Source organism: Osmerus mordax, chromosome 7 (assembly GCF_038355195.1).
Source record: "Osmerus mordax isolate fOsmMor3 chromosome 7, fOsmMor3.pri, whole genome shotgun sequence".
Classification (NCBI taxonomy): domain Eukaryota; kingdom Metazoa; phylum Chordata; class Actinopteri; order Osmeriformes; family Osmeridae; genus Osmerus; species Osmerus mordax.
The window spans coordinates 7,279,688-7,295,837 of record NC_090056.1 but is presented as its reverse complement, the minus strand read 5'-3'; the positions used below and the strand labels follow the sequence as shown (position 1 = coordinate 7,295,837).

Genomic DNA, 16,150 nt, shown 5'->3' with positions numbered 1-16,150 from the left:
CCTACCCAGGTCAGTGAACACTAGTGGCCCGGTTCGCACCAACCACTCACCCGTGTAATATCTGGGATGTTTGAAAGATGTGTGAACGAGCCAAGGTATTTATTATGTGCCCCTGCAGGGATAATAGTTGATTTCCAGCTAGGAAATAAAAATGAAACTCACCTCAAAGTGTAAGATGCATCTCCAAAACATACTAAGCTATGGTATACAAGGTGTGATTACCATTTAGTCTACTGACAAGAGTTAGTTTCCAACACCAACGCAGTTCCGCTCACATTACACACTGCTTTTTGCGAAACACACTGCTTTTTGCACTGCATTACAACATGGTATCTTGTACATTTGTAATATTTGTATTTTTATATTGTAATTTACGGCAACTTATATTTTATTTTATTGTACATTTAATTATATTCTAATCCCACTTAGTACTGCTAGTTTATGTACCCTTAGTATAGTTAGTCCACATATTTAAATTTTAGGTATATGTTTATTGTATGCACCTTCCTGCCAAAGCAAATTCCTTGTCTGTGCAAACTTTCATGGCGAATAAATCCCATTCTGATTCTGATTCTACCTTGCCTTTTTCATTTGCCAATGATGGTGGGCCTATGATGTTTTGTTATCGTTTTGAGCAATTGTTACACCACCAGGAGGCGCTATACAACACAAATCATTTAGCATCAGTCCATGTCTGTTATATATAGGCCTATGGTCTCTTCATGTGCTGCAGTGGCCCCGCTTAACCATAAATTCACATCTGTCCTATTGGATTTCTCACTCATGAATGTCACAGTGAGCAAGCAGGGATGAGACAATTTACTGAACACTAGACTAGAGTACTGTGTTGCCCATAGTCCACCATTTTCTTTACATCTTGGAAATGTGATGTTTTTCTCAATGTCAAACACATTTTTGTATATGTGTAAATGTAATAAAAGCATAAAGAGGTACATTCAGACATCTACACATATCTCACCTTTACGAAATGACATACACGTGTGAGCACACACACACACACACACACACACACAAACACCAACAAACAAGCCCACTGTCTATAGAAAGGTTCACCACCACTGACCGCCATTTGACATTGTGTTCAATGTCCAGTGTTCACAATAAAAGTGTAGCCCGCAACTCCAAGAACAAGTAGTCACGTTAAGTCACGCCCATTGCCCATGTGCCTCACCCCCACCCTCTACAGTTTCTAATGCGCGCTCCGTAGTTTGCATAAAATGTGTGTCACTAGGGCAGCGCTCTCCGTGGCACATGCCGAATGCACATGTAGCATGGCTTTAGAGACCACATCACGGTCGAATAAGCGCGTCAAACTCCACTCACCCATTCCTGCCCGCCAATGAAAACGCACCAAAGAGTAAAAGGAGGGAGAAAACGAGAGAGACTTCACAGGATGCAGTGAGCCAAAACCCATACCTAACTGGCAAAACAGAAGTTTTAGAGAGCAAAAAAAAACGCAAGTCACATTTCTAAAGTCACCTGAAAACGTGATTGATGTGGGTGCGTTTACCATTGGTTGTGTAGCCCCTGCCAGTTCATTTTAGGAAATCCTGAGGATTAGGAATTCCTAGGATAACTGAATTCACTTTTCTCTGCTCGTGCTGTACCGCTCTCGCTCAACCAAGGTGCAACCAGAGTGCAGAACGGACCCAGGTAGCGTCAAAGCCGTTCAGCTCACCTGACAGGCACAGCTGTGCAATTTGGACAGCTGTATACAATTTACTTTTTAGTGTCAAGATACATTGTCAATAACGCTTCGGATCGGCGCTTCGTGGCCCAGTTGTTTTGTGACGGTCAAACTTTTTTGATTAAGACATTTTGCTATTGACTTTTACAAAAAAGTACTATAGTCACGAAAAGCCCTATCATCTAAGCACTACAGGAAGAAAGATGGATAACAATTCCGGTGGTGGTAAGTAATGATATTTGTGATTAGGATGATAATTTTGACGATTAAGAATGATGAGGATGTATGCCCATTCTTTTTTTTTAAAGAATGTAGCCTATAGATTTTTATTTGATAATGATTGCCCTTTTGAGTGAATTTGAATACAGTTCCATCTTTAAATGTTGCTTTTGTCGCACTGAACTTTAAACTGAATTGTGCAGGCAACTTTAAATGTTTAGAAAGTAACCAGGTATAGGCTACTCGCTATAGCTTTCGTTTGAGTGTTATGCGTCATCTATTGGCTACATGTTATTAATGCGGTTGCTGTCATAAGTATCAGCCCTAAATAACAGTCAAAAATTATGTTTGCAGGTCAAAATTATATTGTAAGCTATTTAACACTTATTTGAGAAGCCTGATGTGTAACACATGTCAAGTGTTTGATAAGAACATTGGTGCTGTAAATGTCTCCAGTTAGATGCTAAAACGGTGGCGTTCTAGTCTGTGTGTGACAGATTGGCAGATATATGAAGTGAGGTTCACCTTAATTGCACAGAGGGGCGACTTCCTGTTTCTCGCATGAAAACAAACTCACGTGGAGCTGCAGGCAGCTAGCTGTCAGTGGCTTAAATGCCTTCTCAATACAGTTATACAAAGCCAAGTTCATTTTCACGCGTCACGTTAACGATTGTCAACAAATCTATTGTGGTGCGTCACGCGTAACAATTTCCTAGGTAAATTGGTTGGCGATTACAAATAATCACTATAGGAAGGTAACAGTAAAATGGCACTAAAAACACCTTTCCTTAAGGTTAGGCAAAGTGCTTATGTGCTTTTGTCACGATTCCGGTTCACACTCCCATTAATTGACGGGAGAGATAAAATCAGTCACGTTTCACGACAGGTGATGAAAATAGCTTGTGTCAAGGCGCACCCTTTTCCATGAGTAGTTTGACACAGAACCCATCTAAAGCCAAGCGTAAAAGTGTAGTTCATCTTACCTAAGGCTACTGTAAATGAGTCACCCGTTGGTAAGCTTAAGACAGGTGACTTATGATTAACTGAGTTCCTATTTTTTTTTATCCACCAGATGGCAGTTGTTATGGTAGATTGTTTGACTTTTGCAAATCCACAAATATGGTTCATGGGGCTTACAGTAGCCTATGACAAAAAGGTACATCGATGGAACCAAAATAACTGGATCATTCTTGAAAGGATGAGTGCTTTTCCGGACCTCACTTTTACATGACAATGTCTGAAAAACATTTAAATTGTGTAGATTTATGGCAGCGCACCCATTTGTCACGAAGATACTGTCATGGTCACTGTCTTAATCTCAACATGAGTTTACCATAAATCTCCATTTACCCAGACGCGTTCACAAGGGCAAACAATCGGCTACTGACGCGCACGCTCGCAAACAGCTACTCTATTACTAATCAAAATATGCATGGTGTCTATCACTGGTCGGTTTTGCCATGTGGCTAGTAATTAGTAGTACAACATAATGAATTGTATGCCAATGACTCGGCCCTCATTGCCTAACCTGCGCCGTTCAACTCTTTCTCAAGGTGTTATTGTGTGTCTATAGGCTATCTGCATGAATGATGACGTTGGTCCAGTGCTTGATGGTGAATGATGCCTGTGCTCGTTGCTTCGTCAGAACACCCCGCTCACTCGCATCTATGCTTCTCTATTTAATTCTACTCTTTAATTATAGCGAAAGAGCCGAAGCTTCCGTCGGAGTTGATAAGTTATGACTACTGGTGGGAGTGCGGCGCAATGTATTCTCACTGAATGCACTCCTTCCATCGAAATCGCCCTCACGTGTGGATGCACTTGCTGAGCCGCGTGCTGCGCGTGATTCCCAGGCCCTCCTCCCTCCAGTTTTTCGCTCTCATGGACATTAGTCTTGCTGCCGCCTGCGGTGTTGGAAAGGGGGAGGTTGGTCAGTGGGTCAGCGATTTCATGCACGGAGTTTATCTCATGTCACGTTTGTCCGCCTCATGCGCATTTTGTTCTCTCCTTTTTTTAATTGAAAGCAAATGCAGTAGTGTGACAGTGTTCTGGTTCAAACACACAACATCTGTCCCCAATTCGATGCTATGCGCGTACACACCCGCTTTTCTAGAGTGTTACAGCTGGAATTCTCTATGTCCATCTCTTCCGATTCTCAGCGCGATACTGATATCGATACAGTATTAACGCTGAAAGTGCAAAAAACTATTGGTATTGCTATAAGTAGGCTACAGAGCGATTGAAATAATGAGACTTGCATTATTATGGTTGGTCACTGCGAATACATCCCATGAATGTCAGTGAGTTACACTGCAGTATGGCACAGGGGCCCATTCAAATTCCATTGTAGGATGTTGCTGTGATATTGACCTACTTACTCTGGCCAGTATAATGGAGTTGGCTGTATGCTCTTCACAAGTGACTGATGACAGCTGTACAGCTAATAAATTATAGTAGCATGACACAATAAGTCATAGCAAATGGCTGATAAACATTTGACTTTTTTGACACTCAAAAAATAACGTGTGCCCCTATCTCCCCAAGTCCAGCAACTTTACAATCGAGAGACACGCCACCAGTATAAATATTGGTGAGCTCTGTATTCTTTCTGTGCCAATCCTGGATCATGGCCGTGAGAGCAAGGCTATAATGGAGGGAGAGCGGTAGTAGGGAACTGTTACAAAGTGCTCACGTTTCTCTTCCTGCAATGACTCACAGGCAGATTAGTTCCTGCACGGGTAGTCTAAGGTCACCATGGGCTGCATGGGACCTGCTGATTCTTCAATGAATGCCAGTGTCTGCATTGAACCCAATAGCGACTGACTTGTGCTATAGACAGTGGAAGCTTCTCTCCAGGTTACATGGGCCATGCCCTGGAAAATGCTGTCTGGTGGGGTGAACACTAAGACTTTACAGATCCTCCATCCTGAAGTGCACAGTGTTGTACTACAGTCACCTGAACTACAATAAGTTTGTCAGTTATTGTTAAAGTTATCCATTCAAAGAGTTGGTTGACGTAGAATCCCCTCTTTCGATACAAGCTGTTTCCGAATGGTTCCGCTTTACCTCATCAACCAACTGTAAAAGTTATTATCAGTACACAGTTTATGGCATGGTGGACTTGAGAGCCATATTAACAGTGTAACGTGTTAGCTTCCATGTGAGTCTTCAGGTGGATATGCAATGTTCTTGGGTGGGTCCAGGGATTTTAAAACAGGGCCGGGCTAATATGGGAGATGCATGTCTCAGGTATAGAGAGGCAAGGCCCAGCCTTCCCATGTGTATTGAGTGTGAGTGACCGGGTCAACAGACACAGTGAAACGTGCAGATCGAGGAATCATAACAATCCTTGAGCTAAACAAATTCCTTGCACAGCAAAGGGCAGTACGAAAACAAAGTTCAAGAAAAACTTTCACTCACACAGTCCAGCCTACTAAAGCCTGGAGTTGCTTCTAAAGCATTGTTTTATAGATGTTTTTGCTTGATATTTGGGATGACCATGTATCAAACCATCCTATCCTTTGGTTACAAAAAGCAACCCAGCTGCTCACAGGAGAGCCTCTTTCTCTCTATTTCCCTCTCTCTCTCTTTCCCTCTTTCTCTAGCTAGCATAACGTGACTCATTGATGGCAATGCATGCTGCATTGTATACCTCGGGATAGCGCAGCGTCAATGGGGCGTTGCCCTTGTATGTGACTGTAAACACATAGCTGACTTGTGATTATTGTATAAGTCAACACGAGACTGCGGATTTGGACTGGGTAGTAACCGTGTCTGTCAGGAGTCCATGTGAGTCTGCTGTCAAGTGTCGTGCAGTTAGTTGGCGATGGGCACGGTGCCAGGGGAGCGGGGCTATTATTGGAGCGGAGTAGGCAGCAAACCTCGCAGACACGTGAGGTCGTGTCTCAGCTCATCAACAATGCATCCAATAGATGCGAGGGAATGCGAATGATGTGAAAGCAGAGATATTGTTTTGTTTCTTAAATAACAAAACACTTCGCCTGTTTAAAACGACGCATATAAAAATACTTTTGTTGAATGACGCAGGAATTATTTGCCAATGTGAGGTATTTTTCCGGCGCGTTCTCTGTTGCTGTGCTTCCTGTAGTATTTTTAGGGCTCACTCTGTCTCTGTCGGCCTATTATACTCGACTAGGCAAGGATGCATGTACTTCTCAGTGTGGCCCGTCAGAGGTTGTTCAGGATTGCATCACATGCTACGCTTCAGTAAAAGTGACTGATGCGTCGTACCCCCCCCCCCCCCCCCCCCCCCCCCGAAATAAATACATGCATAGGGTATAACAATAATGGCACTGTCATAATATATTTTCACCCTACCAATTGTGTGCTGTCAGCCTAGTGGGGTATTTGTTTTAATTCATGAACTTGACCTTGATTCTTCTGTGTACTTCCCTTGTTCTGCAGGTGTCATCCTGTATGCAGGCTCCTCTGGCAGTGCCAGCCCCAGCCCTGGCAGTCCCTCTAGTGGGTACCAGACACAGTCACCTTCCTCTCACTCCCAGCCCTCGTCCCCGGAGGAGGTCACATTCACAGAGATCGGTGCGCTGAAAGGGCGCATGGGCAGTGGCACCACGTCATCCTCCAAACTGTTGTTTCAGTTCCCTGAGGTTTATAATGGGCCCTCAGCGGCCCCGGCTCAGCACGTTTACCAGCACCCCATCGCTGGGAAAAGGCAATGCAGCTTTACAGGAACCTTCACCAGTGAGTTCCATACCAGCTCCTGCAACAACCAAGTCAAATACTAGAACTGTCTTTACTACATTAAGAATTCTTGATTTACTTTACTCAATATATGATAACCATTTGGGTAGTCTCATAAGAGAGCACGCAAGTCAAGCATAAGTCAAGTTGACCTCAAATTATTATTAACCTCCAATTATTTCAATGGTGCACTTGACCCATGTACAGTGTGAAGACCCATACCCAGCACATTTGGGACCAGTCCCTGTTTTTTCATTCCGACCATGTAAAGTGTCTGCCTGTCTGACTTAGGGTTTCTCTTTGCAGAGACTGGTGGAATGGTGCTGCTGTGTAAAGTGTGTGGAGACATCGCCTCAGGGTTCCACTATGGAGTTCACGCTTGCGAAGGCTGCAAGGTAAGGAAGGCCCTTGACGGCCGCCCAAAATAGCTTTTGAAGAAGTGCCCCATTTTCAGTGTTTCCCAAAAGGATGAGCGTGTGGGCCGACCTGCCCGTGACCCCCGTCCTCTGTGCTGCAGGGTTTCTTCCGTCGCAGCATCCAGCAGAACATCAACTACAAGATGTGTGTGAAGAACGAGAACTGCCTCATCATGCGCATGAACCGCAACCGGTGCCAGCACTGTCGCTTCAAGAAATGCCTCTCGGTCGGCATGTCTCGAGACGGTGAGCCTTACTGTCACTGTCATTCGGACGAGTTACAGCTCGCATGTCAATGCGTCACCTGGCAGCGCTCCAGGACAGTACTCAAGTTAGCTGTGATATTGGATAAATGAGGAGTTGTGTCTCGGAGATTGAGGGCATGGTGCAGAGCACCTTTGTAGGTCACCGTGCCAGTTGTAGCCCAATAATTAGTGTATTTCGCAGTGCAGTAGTCTTGTCCTTTAAGCTAGTGTCACGGCACCTTTATAGGGAAGGGCACATTGACAAACAATACTCCTCCTCGTTGGCCTGCATCCTTCACTCTCTAAGTTTCAGAGTATGCCTTTCTCTTGCCCTTAGGAGCATCCTCCTTTTCTCTTTTCTCTCCACTATGTTCTTGTCGTCCGTCCGTCCCCCCCACCCTCGGTGTACTCCATGTTCCCTGGGCACACCCCACCCCTCCCCTCCCCCCTTTCCATTTCCCTCTCAGACAGTGATTTATGAGAATAGGAGTCTTGAAGTCCCTGAAGCGATCTGTCATCTGGAAAACTGCAGCAAACACAGGAATTATTTTGGGAAATTGGAACGGGGGCAACTTGATTACCTTGTATATGCCCTTATACCATCTCTCAGCAATTGATGAGAGCTACGCTGGCAATTAAGCCTGAGATGCGGGAAAAACGGCTCTCCCTCCGTCACACGATTCGTCAGTTGCGACGCCCAAGTCGTCCGCTTTTAGTTGTGCCCGTTGAATGTTGATTAATTACCTATCACAGACAACGAAGATATACGATTGGGTTGACCTAGAAAAACAAAGCAGAATTGGGCCTATAGCATACGTACACATGCTGACCTACTTGGAGTAGTTTGTCTCTTTCCTCTTTGTACTGTTTCCTCTGATGCGCAGCCTTTGGTGCAGCCAGCCTTGCCTACTCAATGTGTGAGTAGAGAGAGAGAGCTTGAGAGTGAGATAGAGAGCGGGGAGGGGGGGGGGGTTTCAGCACACGGGTCAACTGTGCTGCAGTAGCTCAGAAGTGTAAGAGCTTCATGGTAAGGCGGGTGGCTAAGAGAACGGCAAGGAGATTTAAAAGAAAACAATCAAATCAACCCCTTTCAAAACCACAACCTAGAAACCCCTTTACCTCTGCTCCACACATTGCGAAAACAGGAAAACCACTGACGACAGAAACACATTAAAGAGAACACCCTGATTACTAATGGGGTTGCTGTGTGTTAATCTGGTTCTGCAATCATCTCAGGCAAACATCAAAGTCAGTTGGCATGATGGCATACTTTGCATCCTGTAGTGTAATTACAACTTCTTAAAGCTACAGTTCAAATTCAAAAACTCTTGATAAAAGTAGTATGAAACCCATCAAAAGTCTACACATGCAATTGTAAGATAAAATGGCACATACATTTACCTGATCTTGAATTTGACAAGTGAATGGAGTATTACATATCTATGAAATAACATACATGGATACAGTGATTTGCATAATGAAACAGAGCAGACTAAAATGGATGTATATGTATTAGTAGACTACTGCTTCAGATATCGCAAATAATCAATAAAATAAACATTCAAACGTGTTTCCTGTTGATGATGATCAGGAAACCCTACCTGTGTGCTTAGTTTGATAATAATTTAAAAATACATATTTTGTTGCTGTAAGTAACCCTCAAAATAAGAGTGTGATAAGAAACCTCACCAGTAAACTCCCCCAGCCCCTTAACCTTGCTTTCACTCTTCCCTCTCTCACTACTGCTTATCGGCAAGCTCTCCTGTGAGCAGAGAACTCACCTCCCTCTCTCTTCTTTTCCCTCCTTCCCTCTCTCCCTCCATTGCAGTGGTGGTTGCATCTCACTCACGTTGCTCCACTGCCCTACTTACAGGCCAGGAGGGAGGGAAAGAGACATTGAGAGTGAGAGAGCGGGGTGGGGGGGATCTAAAAATATCCTTTCCAGCTGATGAATGCTCTTGGGGTTGTGAGTGGAAGGGAGATGGAGGGTTGGGGGTCTTGAGTAAGGAGGTGGAGATGGGGGGTGTACTTACAGAGCGCAATGTTCTTTGCATTTCATTAATATCTGAACTAAAACGTGACTACAGCATGTTCACTTTACATAATTGAAGCTGTCTATTTTTACACCGTACTCACGTAATCATACACAGTACATGATTTACTTTATTGGTGCAAGTCTTCTCGAGGCACCGTGTGATGAAATTATTCCTATCTTTCTAAACCAGAAACGATGTGAATGTGTTCAATTATGTTTCAATGATGCTCAAAGAACAGCACAAATAACTGCAAATAACACCAGTCTTATTGTGTTGTTTCTAGCTGTGCGCTTTGGGCGAATCCCCAAGAGGGAGAAACAGAGGCTGTTGGACGAGATGCAGAGCTACATGAACAGCCTGAACGAGTCCGGCACCATGGATGTAGATTCCTCTCCCGTGAGGGAGACTCTGCCCAGCCCTGTCGAGAGCCACTCCAAAGAGGCCATCTCCAGAGCCTACCGCGACATCTTCATTAGCAGTAGCAGCCAACAACACGCAGCCAAGAGGACCAACGTCAACAACGACACCCCGTCGCCCTTCCCGAGTCACTCCGCCCCTCAGGAGGCCAACTACGCTCACGTGTCCTCCCAGTCCCACCCTAGCCCCACGCAGGTGTACCAATCCTGCCCTTCCTCTCGTTGCCCTGTCTCCTCCAATGACAACCCCCATACATTCGCCACAATTGACAATAGTCGGTATAGTTACCCCAATTCGTCCAATCAGAATCACGGTCAGTCAAATGGAGATGTGGCTCAACATGGCAGCTCCGCCAATTTCAACAGTTTCTCTGCTTCTGGAGTCACACAGAACCAGCCTTCCTGTCCATGGAAACTAGCCCCAGGGGCCAAAGTTCTGGTAAGTAACCTATGAGTTGTGAAGTAACTGTTTTTGATGTACGATTGTTTTTAGCAATATCGGAACAGATTTCAAACACAGTTTTTATCTGTAGTTTTATCTGTAGTGCATGATTATAATTCATTTATCTCTTTCTTTCTCCCTCAGGCCTGTCCCTTGAACGCATGTCCTGTATCTGGGGCAGACCGTTCGAGCCAGCAGGTGTGGGAGTCCTTCTCCCAGTGCTTCACCCCAGCAGTCAAGGAGGTCGTGGAGTTTGCCAAGGGCATCCCAGGGTTCCAGGAGCTCAGCCAACATGACCAGGTCATGCTGCTCAAATCAGGCACATTCCAGGTATGTTTCTCCTGTTCACCATGTTAGAATTGGTCATACAGAACTAATATAGTTAATGTACATGAAAATGATTCAGTTTGCGTTCCAAAGCCTTTCTGATTCCACATCGATAACCTTTGTCCACCTCCTCCCTTTCCCTGCCAGGTGCTGATGGTGAGGTTCTGCACGCTGTTCAACGCCCAGGAGCGGACGGTGACCTTCCTGAACGGGCAGACGTACCCCCTGGCCTCCCTCCGGGCGCTGGGCATGGACTGCCTGCTGGACGCCATGTTTGAGTTCAGTGAGAAGCTGGGCTCTCTAGGCCTGGAGCCTGATGAGATGGCCCTCTTCATGGCAGTGGTGCTAGTCTCTGCAGGTGAGAAATCTAGTCAGCTGTAGTTTTAGAGTGAGCTGGTAGACGATAAGAATAAAAAGCAAATAGTTTATGTAGAGTGTATTTGATTCAGGCCTGGCCAGAGAAAAACAACAGAAACACAGAGGTATTGCTCTTTTTGTTTCATTCTGCCCAAACCTGACTCTTCCCCCTCTCCTTCCCAGACTGCTCCGGGATCGCTGACGTCAGGGCCCTGGAGCACCTGCAGGAGGGCCTGATCCGCGCCCTGCGCTCCCTCATAACCCGACGACGCCCCGACGATGCCTCCCTCTTCCCCAAGCTGCTGCTGCGTCTGCCTGACCTACGCACCCTCAACTGCCAGCACTCAGACAAGCTGCTGGCCTTCCGCATTGACCCCTGAACCCACACGTTAAAAAAACTGAAACTCATTTCCAAGGGCAGGACTTCCTTTGGCATTGAGCAACTAATTGTGCAATCAGATGGACATTTCTCAAGAAGCTAATGTTCGTAAAAGGACAATGACAAACATAACTTTTTCTTTTTTTTTCATCCGCTTGAAAAATATTTCACTTTTAACACAGGTATATGCTTGTATATTTACACAACAAACACCTCAAGATGTCTTGGGGAAGGGTGGTTAGAAGAGTGTACATGTTGATAGGATTAACATTTTCTGGACAGATTGTTTGTTCACTTCCTAGTATTTCCAGTTTGGTGAAAACCAAAAGCCATTTCACTTAAGTCGAGCTTTTCCTTCTCAATTCCTGTTGTCGCTGCTATTTTTACATTTGTAAAAATGGATAATGCAGATATAAGATGAAAATAGGGACCATAAGTGATGAATGAAAGTGTGTCCATTTGTGCATAAGATAAAGGGACCATGTACATAATGCATAGATAACTTCATAGCATAACTGTTCCGTGCCATTCACTAACCAAACACACCATCCAAACTAGTATTTGAATGAATGATTGTGTCAAGAGGAATTCAAACTTTTACTGTATTAATGAGATGAATAACCTCCAAAGAAAGTATAGTTTATTTCACACATTTTAAATACTACAACTCATATATGCATTCATCAGATTTTGTTTAAATTAAAAAGGTTCATTCTGTATAGTTTATATCTTAATCTTGTCTGGAATCACAGCAGGACTGATGGAAATGGTCTCAATGCATGTTGGATTTTAAAATCCATTTGTTGATATATGTGGCTAGAAATATATATTGTTAATCCAATGTGTCTATTTTAACAACTGGATTGAGATGGTGGTGGATCTGGAGAAGAGAATCAGTCTAGAAGAATGTATAGTTTCTGTTGGCTGGGGATAGTGTGCAAAACAGCGGTGGGATATGCACAAGAGAACAGAGATCAGGACTCTCAGAGGCCAGGACAGATTGAGATGCATAATGGTTCTGTTATGTCTGAATCAATTGAAGAACTTGTCCTGGTATGAGATGATGCAACAAACCAGCGTATAAAGCCTAAAATCACCAGCACAGCCACTTCTCATGCCCCCTGTCCCTTACCCCCAAACGTTTGTCATACAAACGCAAGCGTTATATATTTTTGGGCTAGGGATCTTCTTTTACCAGTACAGATCCGCTCAGTGCTAGTTTGATTATGGTTGATTGAGCACATGTTCTTGTACATTTTGTAAATGTTTCTTTCTTCCTTCCATAGAAACGATATAAAATGAAATTATTGTACTTTGTTGCTTGTGTCTCTTCTTTGGTTGTATCTTTCCTTTGTTTCAACTGACATAAACATGATGGATATTCATATAAAAAATATAGGATTAAGAAATGAAAATGCTAAAGGACTTTGTCAGAAAAGGTGTGCTTTAAAAAAATAAGAAAAGAAATGCAAATAATAGCCTATAAATTAATAGTCCCATGAACCAAAAATGAATTGAATTGGCATTGCAGTTAAAGCTTTGTCTGATTTTGACATGTAGTGAAGGATTTTACTGGCATTCAATTTCGTATTGCACAGTTCATGCTGCAATAAAACCACCTAAAGTATCACTTCTGTCTAAACATCCTGACAGTTATTGGAGGCCATGCTGTGATAGAAAGGGAAAGACTGCCACCCTGCGTTTAACGGATGTATTGTTTTATAACACGGAAATATCTTGGATGATGTTGTTTCTAACATGGGTTAGCTACCTAGTGGCAAACAGTCAGCCTCTCTTGAGCCAGATAGTGAACTTGATCGTTTATTACAGCAATGACTTGATCATATTAAGTGGCATGGAGACAGTATCAAACAACGTGGTAAGGATTGCTAACTTTGTGAAAATGATATCGGCCGGATAGTAATTCGTTTTATAAAATAGCTCTAGCTAGCTAGCAAGCTGTACTCATCATGCCCATCAACAGTAGCTAGCAGCTCTGCTAACTCAGGTTGCTATAGCTTTAAATTATTTTTGTATACAATTGTGTAGTTTTAGGGGTATGCAATTCAGATAAACCGTTGCTGATTAGTGAGAAAGCTATCTACTATCGGACAGGTGTTTATGAACCTCTGCCAGCCATTGCCCTTGCGTCCATTCAACAGCAATCACTGATAACGTGGCATTTTTTTTAACTGGCGGTGGACTAAATGCCGAATCTCCCTGACAAGTGTAGCTAGATTATCTACTGTAATTGGCTTTATAACCATGTTTACTAATTGGGATGCTGTTGGTAACGCGTTATCTTTCTTCACAGCTTTTGACTTATCCTCTCAGGACAAGACTTAAGAAATTCTGAACGACAGGAAGATAAAGAGCATATGCCATCATGTTGATGACAGCGTACCTGGCCATAGTACTGTTGCTGGCACTTTGTGTCTGCTTGGAGCTCACCGCGCGCCGCGTTACCCCTCCCCAACCTGCCCCCACGGCTGTCGCCAACCCAGTTTTCCGACGCTTCCAGGCCCTCTTCCTACGAGGCTATCTACTAGCTATATGGGCTGACTGGCTCCAAGGCCCTTACCTGTATAAACTTTACCGTCATTACAGCTTCCTGGAGTCCCAGATAGCCATCTTGTATGTGTGTGGTCTGGCGTCATGTGTGCTGTTTGCTCCTGTTGCTGGCTGGCTGCCACAGGCCCTTGGTCGAAGGCAGACCTGCCTGCTCTTCTGTGTAGCATACTCTGCCTGCTGCCTCACCAAACTCTCAAGGGACTACTTTGTTTTGATAATTGGCCGTGTCCTGGGAGGCTTGTCCACATCCTTGCTCTCCACCACCTTCGAGGCCTGGTACGTGCACAGGCATGTGGAAGCCCATGACTTCCCCAAGGATTTGATACCCAGCACTTTCGCTAAGGCGGCTAGCTGGAACCATGGGTTGGCTGTCGCCGCTGGTCTGGTGGCTAATCTGCTAGCCGAGTGGCTTCATCTGGGGCCGGTGGCCCCCTTCCTCCTGGCTGTCCCCTTTCTGGCTGCGTGTGGCTGGGTGGTACTAACCGATTGGGGCCGAGAGGAGCAAGAGGGGGAGCTGGAAGGGGAGAAACATACCTGTCTGCTGAGTCCTCCTAATGCCTCTCAGGCTCGCCTGTCTGCCAGAGCCCGCTTCTGGAGAAGCTGCCAGGAGGGGCTCCGCTGTCTGTTGTCCGACAGGAGAGTGATGGTCCTGGGGGCAGTCCAGGCTCTGTTTGAGAGTGTCCTCTACATCTTCGTGTTCCTGTGGACTCCCGTGCTCGACCCCCACGGCCCCCCACTGGGCATAGTCTTCTCTTGCCTCATGGCTGCCAGCATGGCAGGCTCCCTGCTGTATCGCCTGGCTACCTCCACCCGCTATCGGCTCCAGCCCGGACACCTACTCTGCCTGGCCGTACTGCTGGCCTTTTTCTCCTTCTTCATGCTGATCTTCTCCACCGCCCCAGGGCAGCCCCGGCCCCACGAGTCTCTGCTGGCCTTCCTGCTTCTGGAACTGGCCTCTGGCCTCTACTTCCCTTCAGTCAGCTTCCTCCAGGGCAGGGTGATCCCTGAGGAAAAGCGGGCTGGGGTATTGGCCTGGTTCAGGCTGCCCCTCCACCTGCTGGCCTGCCTGGGGCTACTGGCCCTCCACGGGGAGGTGTCGGGGACCGGGGGTGGGGAGGAGGGCAGTGGGACCAGGCACATGTTCGGGGGTTGCGCTGCCATGATGCTAGGGGCTCTGCTGGCAGTGGTCAGTCTCTTTACCCTGGGCAGAAACGACACCGAGCTGAGGCTGGAGGGAGCTAGAGGAGAGGGAGAGATATGAAGAAGTAGAGCAGGAGGAATACCGTTACTGACTTGACTGGGATTTATTTTCTGCATGACTGGAAAAAATGACACAACAATCATTAAATGTTCCACAAATGTTGATGGGGGGGGATGTATTTAAAGGGTGTCTTGGTATGTCACTCACTAACCCTTTCTGCTCTTTATGATGACCTGCGTCATCGCAGATTATTTCTGCGCACTTCCCAAGCAGTACTTGGCTACTCCACTAGATGGTGACAGTGATATTCAGGGGGTTTATCAACTGCGTGGTCTGGTATGTAACTAGAGCACGGGATGAAGCTATGCTCCTGGGCAAAACAAAAGTTATTACATAAATACAATTGCTTATATGGTTACTTCTAGTAAGATGGAAAAGTGGAACACATGGGCTCTAGGTATTATCAGTTTGGAAACAGAAGGGGTTATTGATGGTTTGTGGGCCAATATGAATCTCAGTCTATGTTCTATTAACAAAAATAATAATTCCATTGTTATGGGGCTTTTACATTGTACATCAGTAATAAATAATTTTTTATTACAAACAAGTTGAATTTAGTTGTTGCTTTTATTTCTGCTTACATAATTAGTCATCGTTATCATCTGCTGAAGGTTAAAAGGAATATGTGTAAATGTTTTTTTACTAAGGATTAGTGTTTTGCATAGATTATTGGTGGTTAAGCCTGACGTATCTCAAATTTGTATTTTATTTGTACCTTTTGGGAGAATAAAAGTGATTGTGATCACTTTGCTTTGGATAACTTTAACATTATAAAATGCTTGCCCCCAAAATCCCTCTCTTGAACATTCCAGAATACTTACCACCTGCAGTCCCCCCACTTGATTTTACTGCGGACCTAGAATTCCAGATCACTCTGGTCTTTTCTCACTGCCTCACAGTGTGATGCATGTCTCATACAATTGGCCTCCCCTCTTTCCCATGACGTATTGGTACAGTCCAAGCTTCCCTCTTCAAGGCTGTATCTCCTGGATGTTGCTAGAATGTCTGTTTAATTGAGGGGAGGGATTGGTGTGTGTCGTTCTGTAACTGC

At 45.0% G+C, this 16,150-nt stretch overlaps 2 protein-coding genes across 2 annotated transcripts; both read left to right on the top strand.

The window, feature by feature from the left end:
- The first annotated feature begins 1,352 nt into the window (after positions 1–1,352).
- Positions 1,353–12,561, top strand: nr1d4a (nuclear receptor subfamily 1, group D, member 4a). Its single transcript, XM_067240679.1, has 8 exons — positions 1,353–1,933; positions 6,353–6,649; positions 6,956–7,044; positions 7,167–7,311; positions 9,630–10,201; positions 10,349–10,534; positions 10,679–10,889; positions 11,072–12,561. The coding sequence occupies exons 1-8, from the start codon at positions 1,912–1,914 to the stop codon at positions 11,266–11,268; spliced, it is 1,719 nt and encodes a 572-aa protein (XP_067096780.1). The 5' UTR covers positions 1,353–1,911; the 3' UTR covers positions 11,269–12,561.
- A 444-nt stretch (positions 12,562–13,005) lies between these two features.
- Positions 13,006–15,644, top strand: mfsd5 (major facilitator superfamily domain containing 5). Its single transcript, XM_067240201.1, has 2 exons — positions 13,006–13,146; positions 13,582–15,644. The coding sequence occupies exon 2, from the start codon at positions 13,654–13,656 to the stop codon at positions 15,097–15,099; it is 1,446 nt and encodes a 481-aa protein (XP_067096302.1). The 5' UTR covers positions 13,006–13,146; positions 13,582–13,653; the 3' UTR covers positions 15,100–15,644.
- Positions 15,645–16,150: the final 506 nt, after the last annotated feature.

What these genes read in the sequence shown, in the direction of transcription:
- mfsd5 (XM_067240201.1), top strand. Translation starts at nt 13,654, where the DNA reads ATGTTGATGACAGCGTACCTGGCCATAGTACTGTTGCTGGCACTTTGT.
- nr1d4a (XM_067240679.1), top strand. Translation starts at nt 1,912, where the DNA reads ATGGATAACAATTCCGGTGGTG. An exon ending in CTTTACAGGAACCTTCACCA is followed by an intron (nt 6,650 to 6,955) that starts GTGAGTTCCATA and finishes TTCTCTTTGCAG; the next exon opens with AGACTGGTGGAATGGTGCTG. An exon ending in CCCCAGGGGCCAAAGTTCTG is followed by an intron (nt 10,202 to 10,348) that starts GTAAGTAACCTA and finishes TTTCTCCCTCAG; the next exon opens with GCCTGTCCCTTGAACGCATG.